We start from the raw sequence: 19,358 nt of genomic DNA, 5'->3' as shown, positions 1-19,358 counted from the left end.
CCCCCCCTTTTTTTTTTTGTTTTTTGCTAATGCTTTATTGGACATGGCTATGCCCAAGCATTCCCATATTAGCTGCGGCTCCTTTAGCTCCACAGCAGCAGGGTTGAGCAGCTGTGGCGAGAGAGGGTGACCTGCGAAGCTGGAAATACTTATCTGGCCCTTGAGGGAAAAGTGTGCTGACCCTACTCAAGGTGTGAAGAAAAGAACAGAGAAGAGCTGCTTGGGAAAACAGGGCTAGGCCAAGGAGGCAGACTAAGGGGAGTTTAGGGAGGGGTTCCTAGTGTGTCTTGAGACCTGGGGAGAGGGGGTACCATGGACTAAGACCCAGCAGTGGGGAGCCCAGCTGTGTTCAGGATGTAGTAAGACAGTCATTCTGCTGATAGCTTATTTTTCCTCTTTTGATAACTATTTTTTAAAAGTATTTGGAGAAAGAAAGAAAAGAACAGAAAGTTGGTATGGGGGCTATTTTAGCCAGAGCCGTCTGGTTGTTAAGGAGTAGCTGTAGGAGGAACTTTTCCCTGAGCCCAGGGAGGAAGCACAGCCATCCTTGGGGTCATGGGACTGTGAAGGGTGTTGCTCCCCTTTCTCAGCCCTTCTGGTCTTACCCCTTTCCTCTTTCTGCCTCAGGGTGCACAGAACTTCAAGTGACTATCTCAGTCTGGCTAGCATGGACTTTCCCACTCCCATCACCTTACAGACTCTTCTCATTGGCCCAGCCTGGGGCAGGGCAGGTGGCACTCATGAAGTGGCCAAATGGGCACTTCTCAAAGAGGAAGGCTGTTTGGGCCTTAGGAGCCTTTCCCAGACATGCATAGATTAGAGAGTGGAGAGAAGAAGTATTCTTTGAGTGTGTTTGAGTTATGGACACTAAGTGTGGTCTGCTCTGCTCTGGGAACACAGGAGTGAACAGTGCCCTCAGGAAACTACTTTTTTAGACAGAGCCTTGCTCTGTTGCCCAGGCTAGAGTGCAGTGGTGCAATCTTAGCTTACTGCAACCTCCGCCTCCTGGATTCAAGCAGTTCTCTGCCTCAGCCTCCAGAGTAGCTGGGGTTACAGGCACCCGCACCACACCTGGCTAATTTTTGTGTTTTTAGTAGAGACGGGGTTTCACCATCTTGGCCAGGCTGCTCTTGAACTCCTGACCTCATGATCCACCTGCCTCGGCTTCCCAAAGTGCTGGGATTACAGGCGTGAGCCACTGCACCTGCCCGCTTCACTTACATATCAATATATGTATATATAGGTTTACTGTATACCAATATCTAGGAAGCCAGGAGTGACAAGTACTACTTAGAAGCGGCCAAGGCAAGGCAAGGTGGCTGTGGTGCGTGGGGGAAGGGGCCTTGTTTGCCAGAGAAGACTTGGCTGACACCAGGACATTTGCTTTTGGAGGAGATATGGGTATGGAGAAAGAAAACCCACAGGGTTGGCCGGGCGCGGTGGCTCACGCCTGTAATCCCAGCACTTTGGGAGGCCGAGGCGGGCGGATCACAAGGTCAGGAGATCGAGACCACGGTGAAACCCCGTCTCTACTAAAAATACAAAAAAAATTAGCCGGGCACCGTTGTGGGCGCCTGTAGTCCCAGCTACTCGGGAGGCTGAGGCAGGAGAATGGCGTGAACCCGGGAGGCGGAGCTTGCAGTGAGCCGAGATCGCACCACTGCACTCCAGCCTGGGCGACAGAGCGAGACTCCGTCTAAAAAAAAAAAAAAAAAAAGAAAAAAGAAAACCCACAGGGTTGTTACTTATTACTTCTTACTCAACTATTTCAAAAATAATTTAAGGTAGTGCATTGAAGTTTTTCTAGGCCTAGGGTATGATGTGTTAGGGTGTAGATTTGGAGGGCTGTGATGTGAGCTATGAATTTACTTTGAACAAAACCATAGTTTTTTTTTTTTTTTTTTTAACGGAATGGACACTGTTAAAATGTTCTGCTGGGCGGAGTAGCTCAGGCCTGTCGTCTAAGGTGGGAGAGTCATTTGACTTTGAGGCACCGTGATTGTGCCTGTGAATAGCCACCACTGTACTCTGGCCTGGGCAGCATAGTGAGAGTCCATCTCTAAAAAATAAAAAGGAATGTTCTGTTGCTAAATTTCTATTCAGTGAATGAACTCTTTCTCAATATAGTTTGGGAAATTAGGGTTTTTTTTTTTTTTCTTTCTTCTGCATTAGTCTTTAAAAAATTTTGTTTTAAACTTTGTGGCACAGTAGTTACATGTATGGGGTATATATGATATTTTGATACAATCATAAAATGTGTAATGATCAAATTATGGTCATTGGGGTATCTGTCACCTCAAGCATTTATCACTTTTCTTGTGTTAGGAACATTCTGATTCTACTCTTTTTATTTTGAAGTATAGAATAAACTATTATTAACTATAGTCATACTAGACCTTATTCCTTATTTTCTTTAACTATGTTTTTGTACCTATTAACCAACCTCTCTTTCTCACTTCTGCCTTTCCCAGCCTCTGGTAACCACCATTCCACTCTAGCTCCATGAGTTTAACTTTTTTTCAGCTCCCACACATGAATGAGAATGTGAAGTTTGTCTTTCTGTGCCTGGCTTATTTCACTTAACATAATGTCCTCCAGTTCCATTCATGTTCCATTTTTGTCGCAAAATAGTAAGAAATTAGAAATTTTTACCATAAAACTGAAGACCTAGAATATGTTGAGGAAGAATGGAGGGTTCCAGATTCTTGATCTAATGGTTAGTTGTGACTGAGGGAGACAGACCTGGCCTAAAGGCCAGAAGAGCTCGTGCCAATTGCTGATTCACTCATCAGATAGTTCTTCAGTACCAGTCATGGGGCAAGCCCTGGGTTTATAATTATGAAAAGGACCTAACTCCTGTATGGATGGCGGAGGTGAGATCTGGTAGGCCAAGGCTGTCTTTTCCAGAGGAGCAAGCACGTTAGATGGGCCATGATTCAATTTAGTTCTTCAGTTCCAGGCATATCTAGTCCTAGAACACAGGGTGCCTGGATTTTTAGCCTTGGGGTCAGTATCTTTTGACCTCAAGATTGTTTCCTGTTTATTTAAACAGAAATCTATTTCATGATGGTTATTATTTTTTTTAAACAGCCTTATTGAGGTATAATTGACTTATAATAAATTATACATAAAGTGTAAAATTTGAGTGTTTTTTTTCTTTTTCTTTGAGACGGAGTCTTGCTTTGTCGACCAGGCTGAAGGGCAGTGGCGCGATGTCAGCTCACTGCAAGCTCCACCTCCATCTCGGCTCAATGCAAGCTCCATCTCGGTTGCTGGCATTCTCCTGCCTCAGCCTCCCGAGTAGCTGGGACTACAGGCGCCCACCACCACGCCCAGCTAATTGTTTGTATTTTTAGTAGAGACGGGGTTTCACCATGTCAGCTAGGATGGTCTCGATCTCCTGACTTCGGGATTTGCCTGTCTCGGCCTCCCAAAGTGCTGGGATTACAGGCGTGAGCCACTGTGCCTGACCAAGTTTTTTGTTTTTTGAGACAGAGTTTTGCTCTTGTTGCCTAGGCTGGAGAGCAATGGCGTGATTTCGACTCACTGCAACCTCCGCCTCCCAGGTTCAAGCGATTCTCCTGCCTCAGCCTCCCAAATAGCTGGGATTGCAGGCATGCGCCACCATGCCTGGCTAATTTTGCATTTTTAGTAGAGATGGGGTTTTTCCATGTTGGTCAGGCTGGTCTCGAACTCCTGACCTCAGGTGATCCACCTGCCTCAGCCTCCCAAAGTGCTGGGATTACAGGCGTGAGCCTCTGTGCCCGGCCAAATTTGAGTTTTCATGTATGTATAAACCTGTGAAACCGTCACCACAGTCAAGGTAATGAACACAGCATATCGTCACCCCAAATGTTTTCTCGTGCTCCTTCGTAATCCCTCCCACCCCCGTCCCTTTCTGTCATGACAGCTGCAAGTGCATTTTTTAGATTTTTATATAAATATTGTCATACAATAGGTATTCTTTTGAGTACATGCTGGCTTCTTCACTCAACATAATTATTTTGAGATTCATCCGTGCTGCGCAATGTGTTAATAGCTTATTCCTTTTTATTGCTGAGTAGTAGTCCATTGTATGGCTGTACACAACTTACCGATTTGCTTCTTGATAGACACTGTTTGTTTCCAGCTTTTGGATATTACAAATAAAAGTACTATGAACAAGTCTTTGTATGGACATTTGCTTTCATTTCTCTTGGTTAAATACTTAGGAATGGAATGGTCAGGTTATATGGTAGGTATATATTCAGTTTTTAAAGAAACTGTCAACTTGTTTTGCAAAAAAGTTGTACCATTTTACATTTTCACTGGGAGAGTTCCAGTTGCTTCACACACTTGCCACCACTTGGTATGGTCATTCTTTTTCATTTTAACCATTTTAGTAAGTGGTTTCTCTTCATGGTTTTTTTTTTTTTTTTTTTTTTTTTTGAGACGGAGTCTCGTTCTGTCGCCCAGACTGGAGTGTAGTGGTGCAATCTTGGCTCACTGCAACCTCAATCTCCTGGGTTCAAGCAATTCTGCCTCAGCTTCCTGAATAACTGGGATTACAGGCGCCTGCCATCACACCCATGTAATTTTTGTATTTTTAGTAGAGATGGGGTTTCATCTTGTTGACCAGGCTGGTCTCAAACTCTTGACCTCACGTGATCCACCCACCTCAGCCTCCCAAAGTGTTGGGATTACAGGCGTGGGCTGCTGTGCCCCACCTCTTCATGCTTTAATTTGCATTTCCTTAATGACTACAGATGTTGAGCATCTTTTCATGTGCTTGCTAGCCGTCTGTACGTCTTGTTTGGTTAAGTGACCGTTAAGATATTTTGCCTATTTTATTTATTTTTTTCTGGAGTTGGGGGTGTCTTGCTGTTGCCTAAGCTGGAGGGCAGCATTGCAATCCTATTTCAGCACAGCCTCCAGCTCTTAGGCTTAGGCAATCCTCTTGCCTCACTTAGGCTTAGGCAATCCTCTTGCCTCAGCCTCCTGAGTAGCTGGGATTACAGGCATGTGTCACCAAGCCCAGCTAATTTTTTTTTTTTTTTTATAACGTAGAGATGAGGTCTTGTTATGTTGGTTTTGAACTCCTGGGCTCAAGTGTTGCTCCCACCTTTGCCTCCTAAAGTGCAGGGATTACAGGTATAAGCCACCGCACTTGGCCCATGCCCATTTGAAAAATTGGGTGGTTTTCCTACTGAAATTTGAGAATGCTTTATATATTCTGGATACAAGCAAGCCCTTTATCAGATCCGTGATTTGCAAATGTTTTCTGTCTGTGTGTGGTTTGTCTTTGCATTATCTTAACATGTCTTTTGAAAAACAAAAGTTCTTGGAAAAAAAACAAAAGTTCTCAATTTTGATGAAGTCCAATTTATCAGCTTTTTCTTTTATAGATTGTATTTGTGGTAGATATATTAAAGGTATTTGCCTAAACCAAGGATGCGAAGATTTTCTTCTTGTGTTTTCTTCTCTGAGTTTTATAGTTTTAGGCTTCACCTGTAGGCCTATGATCTATTTTGATTTTTTTTTTTTGGTGGAGTTTCACTCTTGTTGCCCAGGCTGGAGTGCAATGGCACTGTCTTGGCTTACCACAGCGTCCGCCTCCAGGGTTCAAGCAATTCTTCTGCCTCAGCCTCCCTAGTAGCTGGGATTACAGATGTGCACCACCATGCCCGGCTAACTTTGTATTTTTAGTAGAGACAGGGTTTCACCGTGTTGGTCAGACTGGTCTTGAGCTCCCGACCTTAGGTGACCCACCCACCTTAGGCCCACCTGAAAGTGCTGGGATTACAGGCGTGAGCCACCTCACCTGGCTATTCTGAATTTTTTATGCCGTGCGAGGAATGGATCAAAGTAGTTGTTCTTTGTTCCTCTTTCTTCCTCCTCCTCCTCCTCTTCTTTCTTCCTCCTCTTCCTCCTCCTTTTTTTAACTTCATTTTGTAGATGAACTCCTTCCTTCTTCCTTTCTTTCCTCCTCCTGCTCTTCATTTTTCTTTCTTCCTAGTTTTCCAAGTACCATTCTGTTGAAAGGACTGTTCTTTCTCCAGGGAACTGCCTTTGCACTTTGTCATAAATTAGTTGGTCACATATGTGTGGGTTTGTTTCTGCACTCTGTTCTATTCTCTTGGTCTTGATGTCTGTTTTTATGCTTGTGTCACACTGTCTTGATTATTGTTCCTTTGTAGAGGCCTCCAAGTTTGTTCTTTCAGTTCAAAGTTGTTTGGAGTATTCTAAGTCTTTTGTCTTTCTATATGAATTTTAGAGTCACTCAGTTTCTACAAAAAGTCCTGCTGAAATATTGATTGGGGTTAAATTGAATCTGTAGGTCAATTTGCGTAGAATTGATATTAATCGTTTTGAATCTACTAGTCCATGAACACTGTATGTCTCCCTAAAGGTTTAGGTCTTTAAAAAATGTTTTTTTCTCAGCAATGTTGAAAAATTTTCAGTGTGCAGGACTTCACATCTTTTGTTAGATTTATACAAGTATTTCTTGTTTTTGATACTATTGCTAATGGTAATTTTTAAATATCTGAACTTATGGTAGAGTTTGTATAGAATTGACATCGATTCTTCCTTAAATATTTGAAGGAATTTTCCATTGAAACTATTTGTGCCTGAAGTTTCCTTTGAAGATTTTTAACTAAAAATTCAATTCCTTTTAGGGCTGTTCAGATTGTTTATTTATCTTAGAGTGACCTTTGCATTTCATCTTTCAAATAATTTGTGTATTTCATCCAAATTGTCAGATTTATTGACATAAAGTTGTTCATACTATTACCTTATTCTTCACCCCTCCTCTGTTAGCCTTTTTAATTTCTCTGGAATCCATAGTGATGACACCTCTCTTCTGATAGTAGTTTTCTTTGAGACGGAGTCTCGTTCTGTCGCCCAGGCTGCAGTGCAGTTGTGTAATCTTGGCTCACTGTAACCTCCACCTCCCAGGTTCAAGCGATTCTCCTGCCTTAGCCTCCTGAGTAGCTGGGACCACAGGCATGCGCCACCACACCTGGCTGATTTTTGTATTTTTAGTAGACGGGGTTTCGCCATGTTGGCCAGGCTGGTCTTGAACTCCTGACCTCAGATGATTTGCCCACCTCAACCTCCCAAAGTGTTTGGATTACAGGCATGAGCCACCATACTTGGCCTGGTATTTTGTTGCTGATCAGGCTGTCTAGAGGTTTATTAATATTACTGATCTCATAAAAACAACTTTTGTTTTTCTTCATTATTTTTCTGTTTTCAATTTCAGTAATATCTACTCTCATCTTTATTATTTCTTACTGCTAGGTTTCATTTGCTCTTCTTTTGTGATTTCTTTTCTTTTCTTTTTTTTTTTTTTTTCCAGGTTCAAGTGATTCTCCTGCCTCGGCCTCCCAAGTTGCTGGGATTACAGGTGTGCATCGCCACACCCAGCTAATTTTTGTATTTTAGTATTCACCATGTTGGCCTGGCTGGTCTCGAACTCCTGACCATTCACCATGTTGGCCAGGCTGGTCTCGAACTCCTGACCTCAAGTGATCCGCCTGCCTCAGCCTCCCAAGATGCTGGGATTACAGGCATGAGCCACCATGCCCAGCCCTTGCTGGTTTTCTATCTGCTTGTTCTATCAAGAGGATTATTAAAATCTCTGACTTTAATTGTGGATTAGTCTATTAGCAGTTATAGTAGTTTTTGTTTCATAAATTTTGAAGTTTCTTTCGTAAATTTTTTTTTTTTTTTTGAGACGGAGTCTCGCTCTGCCGCCCAGGCTGGAGTACAGTGGCCGGATCTCAGCTCACTGCAAGCTCCGCCTTCCGGGTTCACGCCATTCTCCTGCCTCAGCCTCCCGAGTAGCTGGGACTACAGGCGCCCGCCACATTGCCCGGCTGGTTTTTTTTTGTATTTTTAGTAGAGACGGGGTTTCACCGTGTTAGCCAGGATGGTCTCAATCTCCTGACCTCGTGATCCGCCCGTCTCAGCCTCCCAAAGTGCTGGGATTACAGGCTTGAGCCACTGCGCCCGGCCTCGTAAATTTTAATAGATACATAAACATTTAGGATTATGTCCTTTTAAATCAATCCCTTACCATTATTAAATGACCTTCTTTATTCCTGGTAGTATTTGCACTGAAGTCTACTTTGTGTGATATTAATACACTCCAGCTATCCTTTTTTTGAGACAGGGTCTCATTCCCGTTGCCCAGGCTATAGTGCAGTGGCACAATTATAGCTCACTGCAGCCTCAACTCTCCCGGTTCAGGTGATCCTCCCACCTCAGCCTCTCGAGTAACTGGGGCTACAGGTGTTTGTCCCAATACCCAGCTAATTTTTTGTATTTTTGGAGAGATGGCGTTTCGCCATGTTGCTCAGGCTGGTCTTGAACTCCTAGGCTCAAGTGATCTCTCTGCATCAGCCTCCCAAAATGCGGGGATTATGGGGATTACAGGAGTGAGCCACTGTACCCGCCCTTCCAGCTATCCTTTGATTAGTGTTATGGTGTATCATTTTTTATTGTTTTATTTTCTCTTATATATGCCTATATAAAGTGAGTTTCTTTTAGGTAATATGTAGTTGTTTCTTGCTTTTTTCCCTATGTACACATTCTGCCTTTCAGTTGGAGTGTTTAGATCATTCCGTATGCTTATTGATTAGGCAAGTTTAATTAAAATCTACCATATTACCATTTGTTTTCATTTATACCATCTGTTTGTCTCCTTTTTTTTTTTTTTGTTCTTTTGGATTATTTTTTGTCCTCTTCTATGTTGGCTTGCTTGCTATAACTCTTGCGTTATTTTAGTGGGGTTCATCATTAACTTATCACAGAGTACCTTCAAGTGATGGACCACTTTACCTGTAGTATGAGAGCCTTAAAACAGTGTGCTTCTGTTTCTCTTTTCCCAGCTTTGGTGCTATTATTGTCAACATTTTTCTTCTGTGTATGTTATAAACCCCACAATGTAGTATCTGTGTTTTTGCTTTAAATGATTGTAGGCCAACAGGTTTTTCTTTCAGAACTTTAACATGTCACCTTACTGTCTTCTAGGCTGTGTTGTTTCTAATGAGAAATCTGCTGTCATCTTGATCTTTGTGTTTCTGTGCATGTCTTCTTTTTCTGCCTGCTTTTAAGATTTTATCACTGATTTGGCCGGGCGCGGTGACTCACACCTGTAATCCCAGCACTTTGGGAGGCCGAGGAGGGCAGATCACGAGGTCGGGAGATCGAGATCATCCTGGCTAACACGGTGAAACCCCGTCTCTACTAAAAATACAAAAAATTAGCCGGACGTCGTGGTGGGCGCCTGTAGTCCCAGCTACTGGGAGGCTGAGGCAGGAGAATGGCGTGAACCCAGGAGGTGGAGCTTGCAGTGAGCCGAGATCGCGCCACCGCACTCCAGCATGGGCAACAAAGTGAGACTCTGTCTCAAAAAAAAAAAAAAAAAATTTTGTCACTGATTTTAAGCAATTCTATTCCAATGTGACTTGGAGTTGTATTCTTTGTATTTCTGGTGCTTGCAGTTCATTGAGCTACTTGGATTTGTGGGTTTATAGTTTTCATCCATCTGGGAAACTTCCCCCATTGTTTCTTCAGATGTTTTGTGTGTTTCCCCATGTATTACGGTGTGTGAGGTTGTTCCACAGCTTACTGATGATTTGCACTTTTTTTTCTGGTATTTTTTCATTCTGTGTTTTAGTTCAGAATGTTTCCTTTTTTTTTTTTTTTTCGAGACAGAGTTTCACTCTGTCGCCCAGGCTGGAGTACAGTGGCGCGATCCTGGCTCACTGCAAGTTCCACCGCCTCCCGGGTTCAAGCCATTCTCCTGCCTCAGCCTCCCTAGAAGCTGGGACTACAGGCGCCCGTCACCACACCCGGCTAATTTTTTTGTATTTTTAGTAGAGACGGGGTTTCACCGTGTTCGCCAGGATGGTCTTGATCTCCTGACCTCGTGATCCGCCCGCCTCGGCGTCCCAAAGTGCTGGGATTACAGGCTTGAGCCACCGCGCCCGGCCTTAGTTCAGAATGTTTCTATTGTTATGTCTTCACGTCACTAATCTTTGCTACTACAAAATCTAACCTGTTAATGTTCTGCAGTGTATTTTTCATCTTAAGTGTTACAGTTTTTATCTCTAGGTAATAGGTTCGTAAAGGGCCAGGCATTCAATGTTTTCAGCTTTGCAGGCCATATAGTCTCTCCTGCAGCTACTCAGCTCTGCTGCTGTAGCTTGAAAGCAGCCATAGACAAAACATATTTGTGGCTGTGTTCTGATAAAACTTGATTTTAAAGACAGACGGCGGCCAGGCACAGTGGTACGTGCCTGTAATCCTGGCACCTTGGGAGGCCGAAGCAGGCAGATCACTTGAGGCCAGGAGTTCAAGACCAGCCTGGCCAACATTGCAAAACCCCGTCTCTACTAAAAATATAAAAATTAGCTAGGCATGGTGGCACATGCTTGTAGTTCCAGCTACTCAGGAGGCTGAGGGACGAGAATTGCTTGAATCCGGAAGGTGAAGGTTGCAGTGAGCTGAGATTGCACCACTGGCACTCCAGCCTGGGTGACAGAGTGAGACTGTGTCTCAAAAATAAATAAATAAATACATTCATAAAATAAACAAATGGGAAGAGACTGATCTGGCCCATGGGCTGTGGTTTGCTGACCTACTGCCACTTCCTCAATGGCCTCTCACCCTTTGGTTCCACAGAGCTGCGGTGCAACCCTGGGCAGTTTGCCTGTCGCAGCGGCACCATCCAGTGTATCCCCCTCCCCTGGCAGTGTGACGGCTGGGCGACTTGCGAGGATGAGAGTGACGAAGCCAACTGTCCAGGTGAGTATGTTGCGTAGGCCGGGTACACACCACCTTGTCTCTTTGTTGTAGCTGGGTGACTGTGCCTCTTGTGAGGGGTGGAGGTGTGTGCTGTCTTAACATATTGGAAAGTTAGTTTGAGCCGACCCCTTCCTCTCTCTCTCTCTTTCTATCTTTTTAAAAAATAGGTGCCCAACCTAGGCAGATCCCAGAACTTACAAGATGGCAGGACTGTGGGGAGGCCTGTGAGATGCCCAGGAGGCCACACTTAAGGAGGCGCTGCACTCCCTGGACTTGCATGGTCTTGAGTGTGAACCCCTCCTGAGGGGTGGCACCCTGGCTGCCTCTGACCTTATCCCATCCTGGCTCTGGATGTGGCTGCCTCTTGATCCCGAGTGTGCTCTTTTAGACTGACCTTGGCACGCCCTCCCCTCCTGCTCACTTATTCACCTGGAACTTTGCACTTGTGGGTTCTCTCCTGGCCATATGTAGCCTCCTAAAGATGTATGTAAAGGCCACAAAAAGGCTAAATCAGAGAACCAGGTTCTTTAGCCCCAGCACCCTCAAGGAATACAGGGTACCCCCATGAGTAACAATGTTCACTGGATCTGTTGTTCTCAACTTGTGTTGGGTGGGAGGTGTAGTGAGTACTTATGCGTGTGTGTGTGTGAATGTGTGAGACATACATATACATGTATCCACGAATTTGTTTTTAAGACTAGGTGGGGCTGATAAAGCCACTAAGGGGAAAGTGTGTCTTACACCAGCTTGAGAATCACAGGCCTAAATGCTTTGGTCAGGCATGCAAACTCCTTCACAAACTGCTTTGCCAGCCTGATTTATCACTACTTCCCCTTCAGTGGCTCAGCTGGGCTGTTGTTTCCTGTACCCACCCCCATTAATAATCTGCTAGATGCGTGCTTCCTTTATGTTTTCCTGGAATTCCCTTGTTCTGTTTCTGCATAGACAAGCCCTGCTGTCCTTCAGGCTAGCTCAGATGCTACCACAGTGGGAGAATGTCTGTGGTCCCTCCTTTTATAGATTGGCTTCTTCCAGTCCCCCACTTGTCCCTCTCTTACAGCATCAGAACCATTGGTAATTCTCACCATGCCTGGTGCCCAGGCTTAATTTTTCCATCCAGACTATGAGCTCCCAGAGGGCAGAGACCTTTCTCCTTCCTTAGTGGGACTTGGCCTAGGACATGAACGGTGTGCCATAATTCCTGTAGGCTTAGTACTGAAGGAAAACCAATTCATTCCAACCAGGGTATTAGGTAGGGCATTAGGTGACATTTGAACTTGAAGGAGAATGACTTGAACCTGGGAGGTGGAGGTTGCAGTGAGCCGAGATCATGCCAGTGCACTCCAGCCTGGGTGACAGAGTGAGATTCTGTTTCAAAAAAAAAAAAGGAAAAGAATGCTGTTTAGAGGGGGCCCCTCCTGATCATCCCTTCATCAGATTATGCATGTCTCCGGTGGAGGTGTTTGCCTTTCCAGTTGGGGGTTTGGATGGTGTTGGCCTGGTCAGGAGCCTCTGGGACAGCCCTTTGACTGGGAGCCTCTCTGGTGGATCTTTAGGGTCAAAACCCAGAGAAAGTGGATTCCCAGTGGGCTTTCCAGTGCTTGGACTCCTTTGGCTGCTGGGTTCCCTGGTTGGTCAGCCTGGGGACGACCATGTGGTTATGAGTGGGAGCCTCCCCTTGTCTGACTCATAGAGTGAGACCTTATATCCAGCCTCTTGGAGAATTCCTGAAGAGAGAACCAGATGATTCTTGATTCACTTTCAAATGGAAGCAGAGCTTATTTGCTGTTCTCCAAGTGCCATTTGGCTTTGCTTTTGTGGTTGTTTGTAATAACTGTCCTGTTACACACACTGAACATAATAGTATCCACTCTCATAGTTGCTGCCTTGTTCATTTTTCCACACTCTGAAGACTTGTTGAAGGCAAGGTTTGATTTCCCTTTTTGACCACATGGCCTGGCATGGAGGAGGCATCAGCTTTGCCCTTGAGTATTGGCTTGAAGTTACATTGGTTGCTATATGTTTTCCCTAGACAGAAAAATAAAATCTCTCATAGAAGCCGAGAGTTATGAGTGGTGGCCTGCACCAGGACTGAGCAGTGAAGGCATGACAATGAGGACCCGTATGTGCAAGCCCGTTGAGACCCGGTAGGGCCTAGGAGTGTTCCAGGTGGGCTGAGGAGGCCACTGCCCTGGCAAGGCTCACTCTGCTTCCCCTTGACTCATGGTCCTATGATTGTCCTTGTATAGTGCTGTGTCACAGTCTGGAGGGTGAGCAGATTGATTTTTTTTTTTTTTTGAGACGGAGTCTCGCTCTGTCGCCTAGGCTGGAGTACAGTGTTGCGATCTTGGCTTACTACAAGCTCTGCCTCCCGGGTTCATGCCATTCTCCTGCCTCAGCCTCCCGAGTAGCTGGGATTACAGGCACCTGCTATCACACCTGGCTTTTTTTTTTTGTATTTTTAGTAGAGATGGGGTTTCACCGTGCTAGCCAGGATGGTCTCGATCTCCTGACCTCGTGATCCGCCCACCTCGGCCTCCCAAAGTGCTGGGATTACAGGCATGAGTCACTGTGCCCGGCCAAGCAGATTGATTTCTAATTGTTCTTAAAGTTGAGATTCTGAGCAAATTAAGTCATTAAAATGTACAAAGAAAATGTAATACATATTTTCTTACTTCCCTGAATTAATAACTGCTAACATCTTGTGATTTTTTTTCTAGTTTATTTTAAAAGAAATTTTTAAAAAATCATGGATATAGAGTCAGGTCTTCATTGACACTCTCCCTTCCCCCAACCTCCTCCCCCTGCAAAAAAAGGAAACTCTGCGTTGGTGGGGGGAGTAGAGAGTTAGCTAATAACCACCTTTGCTCAAAAGCTGTGACCTTCCTTTGTATGAGGAGAGTTTTAGTAACCCTTTGGGAAGCCCTGGCCATGCTCAGTCAGGTTGCTTTTGAGCGCAGACTTCAGGACTTCTGGAGTTACCACGTGAGGTTACTTCATTGCCCTGCTAAAAGCCTACTAAAAAGGAATATAAAAAATGTAAAACCAAAGGGGACGAAAAAAGGGGAGAGATGTAACAGTAGATCAGTAATTTCTGCATGTTTTTGAAAAGAGGGAAATGGCATGTTAGGTACAACCTGGGCATTCAGTACCTTCCTGCTCCCTTCTGGGCTTGTCCCTGGGTTTCAGAGGCTGGAATACTGGAGCAGTAGCACTCAGAACCCTCTGGCAGCAGGCTTCTGTGTGTCATTTGCTCTATCACATGTGTCTTGGGAAATGTGGCAAGTGGAAGGGAGGTGGAACCTTTCTTCCTCAGGCCATAGTGTATGTAGGGGGATGTGTCTGGGCTTAGATTTTGTGGTGACTTTTTGCAGTGGCTTCTGCCTTCCCCCACTGGCCAGCTGTCTCAGGGCTGCAGAGCAGCTGCAGTATTGGCAGCAGATTTTTGCAGTTTCCTAACCTATAGATGGTAGTGGTAGCTTCCTGACTCTTGACGATGACTGTAGGAATTAGATGGAAGAGTAGAGTTAGCCCACTTTACTTTTGCTCACACTATATAGCCTTGCCAGTTGTTTTGAAAGCACCTATTTTCTATATTAAACCCTTTGAGTTTGAAATGCCTTAGCATGGTTTCTGTTTTCCCAATAGAACCGTCTTTGATATAAACGATTAACAAAAGATGTGTAAAATTTTTGAGGGAGAAAAATTTGCAATTTTATTAAGAGACATTAAAGAAGACGAATAATCCCAGAACTTTGGGAGGCCAAAGCGGATGGATCACGAGGTCAGGAGATTGAGACCATCCTGGCTAACACGGTGAAACCCCGTCTCTACTAAAAGTACAAAAAATTAGCCGGGTGTGGCGGCAGGCGCCTGTAGTCCCAGCTACTTGGGAGGCTGAGGCAGGAGAATGGTGTGAACCCGGGAGGCGGAGCTTGCAGTGAGCCCAGATCACACCACTGCACTCCAGCCTGGGCGGCTGAGCGAGACTCCGTCTCAAAAAAAAAAAAAAAAGAAGACAAATAAATAGAGGCAGAATGTTCTTGCCTAGGAAGACTGAATATTTTCAAAACTCATATTGTTCTGTGGATTCAGTGCCTCTTTAAACCTCCTTGAGTTTTATGTGAAATGTGATAAGTTGATTCTAAAATGTTGAGGAGAATTAAGTCCTAGTATTGAGAGGTCATTGTGAAGAAGAATAAGGAGGGAGCACTTGCCTTGCCCGTATCAAGACTTACTTCAGAATTGGGTCAGGGAAATCCAAATTGGCCAGTGAGACAGAAGCTGTCAGAAACAGACCTAAGAAGTTTGAATTCCATAGCGTTGTGCAAAGGACAGACTCTTCAAACATAGTGTTGTGACGGTCGGAGAAGGATGCAGTTGGATCCCTAACTCACAACATACAGGAAATTCAGTTTTGGGTAAATTATAGGAGACTATCTTTAAGACCTTGATAGGGAAGTATGCCTTTTTCTTTTTTCTTTTTTTTTTTTTTTTTGAGACAAGGTCTGGCTCTGTCACCCAGGCTGGAGTGCAGTGACACGTTCTTGGATCACTGCAACCTCTGCCTCCTGGGCTCAAGCCATCCTCCTACCTCAGTCTCTCGAGTAGCTAGGACTACAAGCCTGCACCACTATGCCTGGCTAATTTTTGCATTTTTCGTAGAATCAGGGTTTCGCCATGTTGCTCAGGCTGGGCTCTAACTCATGAGTTTAAGCAGTCTGCCTCCTTCAGCCTCCCAAAGTGCTCGGATTACAGGGGCGTGAGCCACTGCACCCAGCCACCTTTTTCTTTTCTTTTTTCTTTCTTTCTTTTTTTTATTTTCTGGAGATGGAATTTCGCTCTGTTGCCCAGGCTGGAGTGCAGTAGCGCGATCTCAGCTCACTGCATCCTCCGCCCCCTGGGTTCAAATGATTCTCCTACCTCAGCCTCCCGAGTAACTGGGATTACAGGCATCTGCCACCACGCTCGTCTAATTTTTGTATTTTTAGTAGAGACAGGGTTTTGCCATGTTGGCCGGACTGGGCTCGAACCCCTGATCTCAGGTGATCTGCCTGCCTTGGCTTCCCACAGTGTTGGGATTATAGGTGCGTGAGCCACCACACCCAGCCTCTGGCCACGTTTTTCCTAATCACAGAAAATGTTCACTCTAAAATAAAAATGACCGAATTTGCTAGATTAAAATTAAGATCTCTTGTTTATTGCAAGACACCAATAGGCCATGTGCTTATGCCAGGAATCCCAGCACTTTGGGAGGCCGAGGTGGGCAGATTGCCAGAGCCCAAGAGTTCCAGACTAGCCAGGGCAACTTGGTGAAATCCTGTCTCTGTGAAATAAAAAGAAAAAATTAGCCAGCTGTGGTGGTACACACTTGTAGTCCCAGCTCCTCAGTAAGCTGAGGTGGGAAGAAACACCTGAGTCCCCGAGGTCAAGGCTGCAGTGAGCCGAGATTACACCACTGGACATCAGAGTGAGACCCTGTCTCCAAAAAAAAAAAAAAAACAACAACAAAACAAAACCCAAAACAAACAAAAAACACCAGTAAAGACTGAAAAGACAAGCCGGAGTAGGGAGAAGATATTTGTAACACTTACAGCCTGTAAAGGATAAGGATTCTAATTCAGTGTATATAAAGAACTCCTATAAAGCATTTCATAGATGGTGATTCAACATGGAAAAAGACATTTAACCTTGTTAGTATTCTAAGACTACATGCAGTGAGATATACCACTTTACAGATGCTTAGACTTTCAAAAATTAAGATGTTGGAGAGGATGTGGATAGTGTGGAAATTTTATGTGCTTCTTTACACCCACTCTAGAATAGAGACATTATCTTGCAAAGCTGAACATTCTTATTTTCTGTGATTCAGGATTTCTATTTAGGGAAACTCTGGAAAAATTCTTGCAGAATTGTTTGTACAGTTTTTCTAGAGTGAGTGTAAAGGAGCAGATAAAATTCCAAGCTATCCACATCCTCTCCAACACTTGGTTTTGTCAGATATCTTAATTTTTGCCGTTGATACAGGTCTTGGAAATAACCCTCATGTCTGTGCTCGCATGATGGAATGTTATACACCAGCAACAGTAAGTAGTTGTTAGGTTTATGCAGCAACATGGATGAATCTTGAAAACAGAACGTCATCTAAAAGCAAGTTGCTAAAAACGGCATATGGCACAATGTAGAGAAGCAAAACAGATCATTTTATTACTTATAGATACATACACATGTGGTAAACTAAAAGAAAAAAATAAGTGCAGTGATACACAAAATTCTCGTTGCTGGTGGGGACACAGAGGGGAAGACTGGGAGAAGCAAAATGGAAGTTCATCTACAGATGACGCTCGGGTTCCTGAGTCAGGTGTGGGGAGGTCGCTCACAGCTATGCTTTCTTATTAGGCTTATGAATCTTACATATGTGCTACATATATTCTTTGAAATGTTTCACATATTATACAGCTTTTTTTCTTTCCAAAGAACAGTGAACGGGAGAGTTACAACTGACTTGGCATAGCAGAGCAGCTGCAACTATGGGCCTGCTTGAGTGAGAACAACAAGAAATGAGTAGTTTGCCCAGCAGCCCCCCAGAAAGACTCAGTTCTTGAAGGCTCTGAGTGCCAAGGGTGGCAGGCATCAGGCATGGGCATGGGAATGGGATAGGGATTGGTGGAATTCTCTCTTGGCACCCGCATTCCCTTCTTCACTTTCCATCACTGGGTGACTCCTGCTGCTACCAAAAGATGTGGGGTTTCATTTCTTTTTTTTTTTGAGATAGAGTCTTGCTCTGTTGCCCAAATGGAGTGCAGTGGTGAAACCACAGCTGACTGCAACCTCGAACTCCTGGACTCAAGTGATCCTCCCACCTCAGCCTCCTGAGTAGCTGACACTACAGGTGTGCACCACCATGCCCAGCTAATTTTTAAATTTTTTGTAGAGACAAGGTCTCGCCCTGTTGCCGAGGCTGGTCTTGAACTCCGGGGCTCTAGCAATCCTGCCCTCAGCCTCCCAAAATACTGGGATTACAGGCATGAGCTACTGTGCCCTGTAGGAGTTGATTTTCTAGTCCAACACTGTCCAGTGTAGTAGCCATGAGTCACATGTGGCTGTTTTGAAGGAAGATGTGCAGCAGGTGTAAAATACACACCAAATAGGAAAGACCTAGTACAAAAAAAGAATGTAAAACATCCCATGAATACTTCTCTATATTGATTCCATGTTGCAATAATAGTATTTTGAATATATTGGGTTAAATAAAGTATTAAAATTAATTTCATGTTTGTTTCTACTTGTTGACATGTGGTTTGCATTGTGTTTCTATTAGATAGCACTAATAGAAAAGTCTGTAAAATAAGTGACACCAGGTACAACAGAGGGGAGTCGTGGAGGTTGAAAATAGAGGAATTAAGAGAAATTCTCGATAGTGACAAGTAGGACGCTCAGGCCTATCTTCTGCCCTGCCCCCCAGATGTCAGCAGCCAGGTGTTTTCCCAGACAGGAGATTGTAGGAGTCTTTCCTGGAGACACTGGCACTTCACAGAAGAGGTAGAAAAGGTGTCAACATAATGGAAGATTTCCAAGTGAAAGACTAGCTCTCCCACCATGGTCCCTGACAAGCGTCTGGCCCACTAGTGCTCACAGAGCCTCTGGCTAGCTGGGTCACCTTCCTCTTATGATGAAAGACAACCAGTGCTGACCAGATCTAGAAGAAAACATCCACTATGGATATTCACCAGACTCTGAACAAAGCACCCCACCTGAAGGGCCAGAGCAAAGTGGCCTGAGGCAGTCAACTCTGCTGTATGTCATATCGTGGTTAAATGTGGGGGCTTGGAACCAGGGACTAGGGCTGCTCCCCTGCTTTTACCACTTAGTGGTTGTGATCCTTTGGGCAAATTACATCCATAAAATGGAGAAAATAATAGTGCCCATCACTTGGGGTTGTTGTGAGGATTAAATTACATGCTTCATGTAAAGGGGTTAGACAAGAACGTAGCACACAGTAATCCCTCAATTAGCAGTTATTTTATTGATGTAATAAAACTTAAAAAAAATTTTTCTGACATTGGTAAAATGACAGTCTAGGAAGCTCCAGGCTCTCATTCCACCATAGAAACGTTAATAAGCAACTAGGGACTAGACGAAATCACTTTATAGAAGCTCTGGAAAACAGTCCGAGGTCTATACCAGCTAAGAAAATGCCTAATCAAGAAAAAGCCACATTCAAAATACAGATTGAGTATTCCTTAACTGAAATGGTTGGGACCAGTGTTTTGGATTTTGGTTTTTTTTCTGATTTTGGAATATTTGCATTATACTTACCAGTTGAACACCCCCAATACGAAATGCTCCAATGAGCATTTCCTTTGAGTACAGCGTTGGCACTCAGAAGTTTTGGATTTTGGGCTGGGCTCATACCTATCATCTCAGTGCTTTGGGAGTTCAAGGTGGGAGGATTCCTCGATGTGAGGATTATAAGAGAATACTGCTAAGAACTGTACATGAACAAATTGCTTAACCTAAATGAAGCGGACACATTCCTGGAAACATACAACCTGCCAAGACTG

General features: G+C 44.3%; 1 protein-coding gene across 3 annotated transcripts in view; it reads left to right on the top strand.

Moving 5' to 3' along the window:
• DGCR2 (DiGeorge syndrome critical region gene 2) overlaps positions 1-19,358 on the top strand; it is an 86,680-nt gene that overhangs the window by 24,760 nt on the left and 42,562 nt on the right. The window contains exon 2 of one of the 3 annotated variants that reach the window (XM_011985998.1): positions 10,672-10,794. The exons of the other annotated variants lie outside the window; for them this stretch is intronic. Coding sequence (XP_011841388.1) covers positions 10,672-10,794 — 123 coding nt within the window. The remainder of the gene's footprint in view (positions 1-10,671; positions 10,795-19,358) is intronic. 3 annotated transcript variants of the gene reach the window in all.

This window comes from Mandrillus leucophaeus, unplaced genomic scaffold (genome assembly GCF_000951045.1).
Source record: "Mandrillus leucophaeus isolate KB7577 unplaced genomic scaffold, Mleu.le_1.0 Scaffold291, whole genome shotgun sequence".
NCBI classification, from domain to species: Eukaryota; Metazoa; Chordata; class Mammalia; order Primates; family Cercopithecidae; genus Mandrillus; species Mandrillus leucophaeus.
Note: the sequence above shows the minus strand (reverse complement) of the source record. Positions and strands in the feature narration are given on the sequence as shown.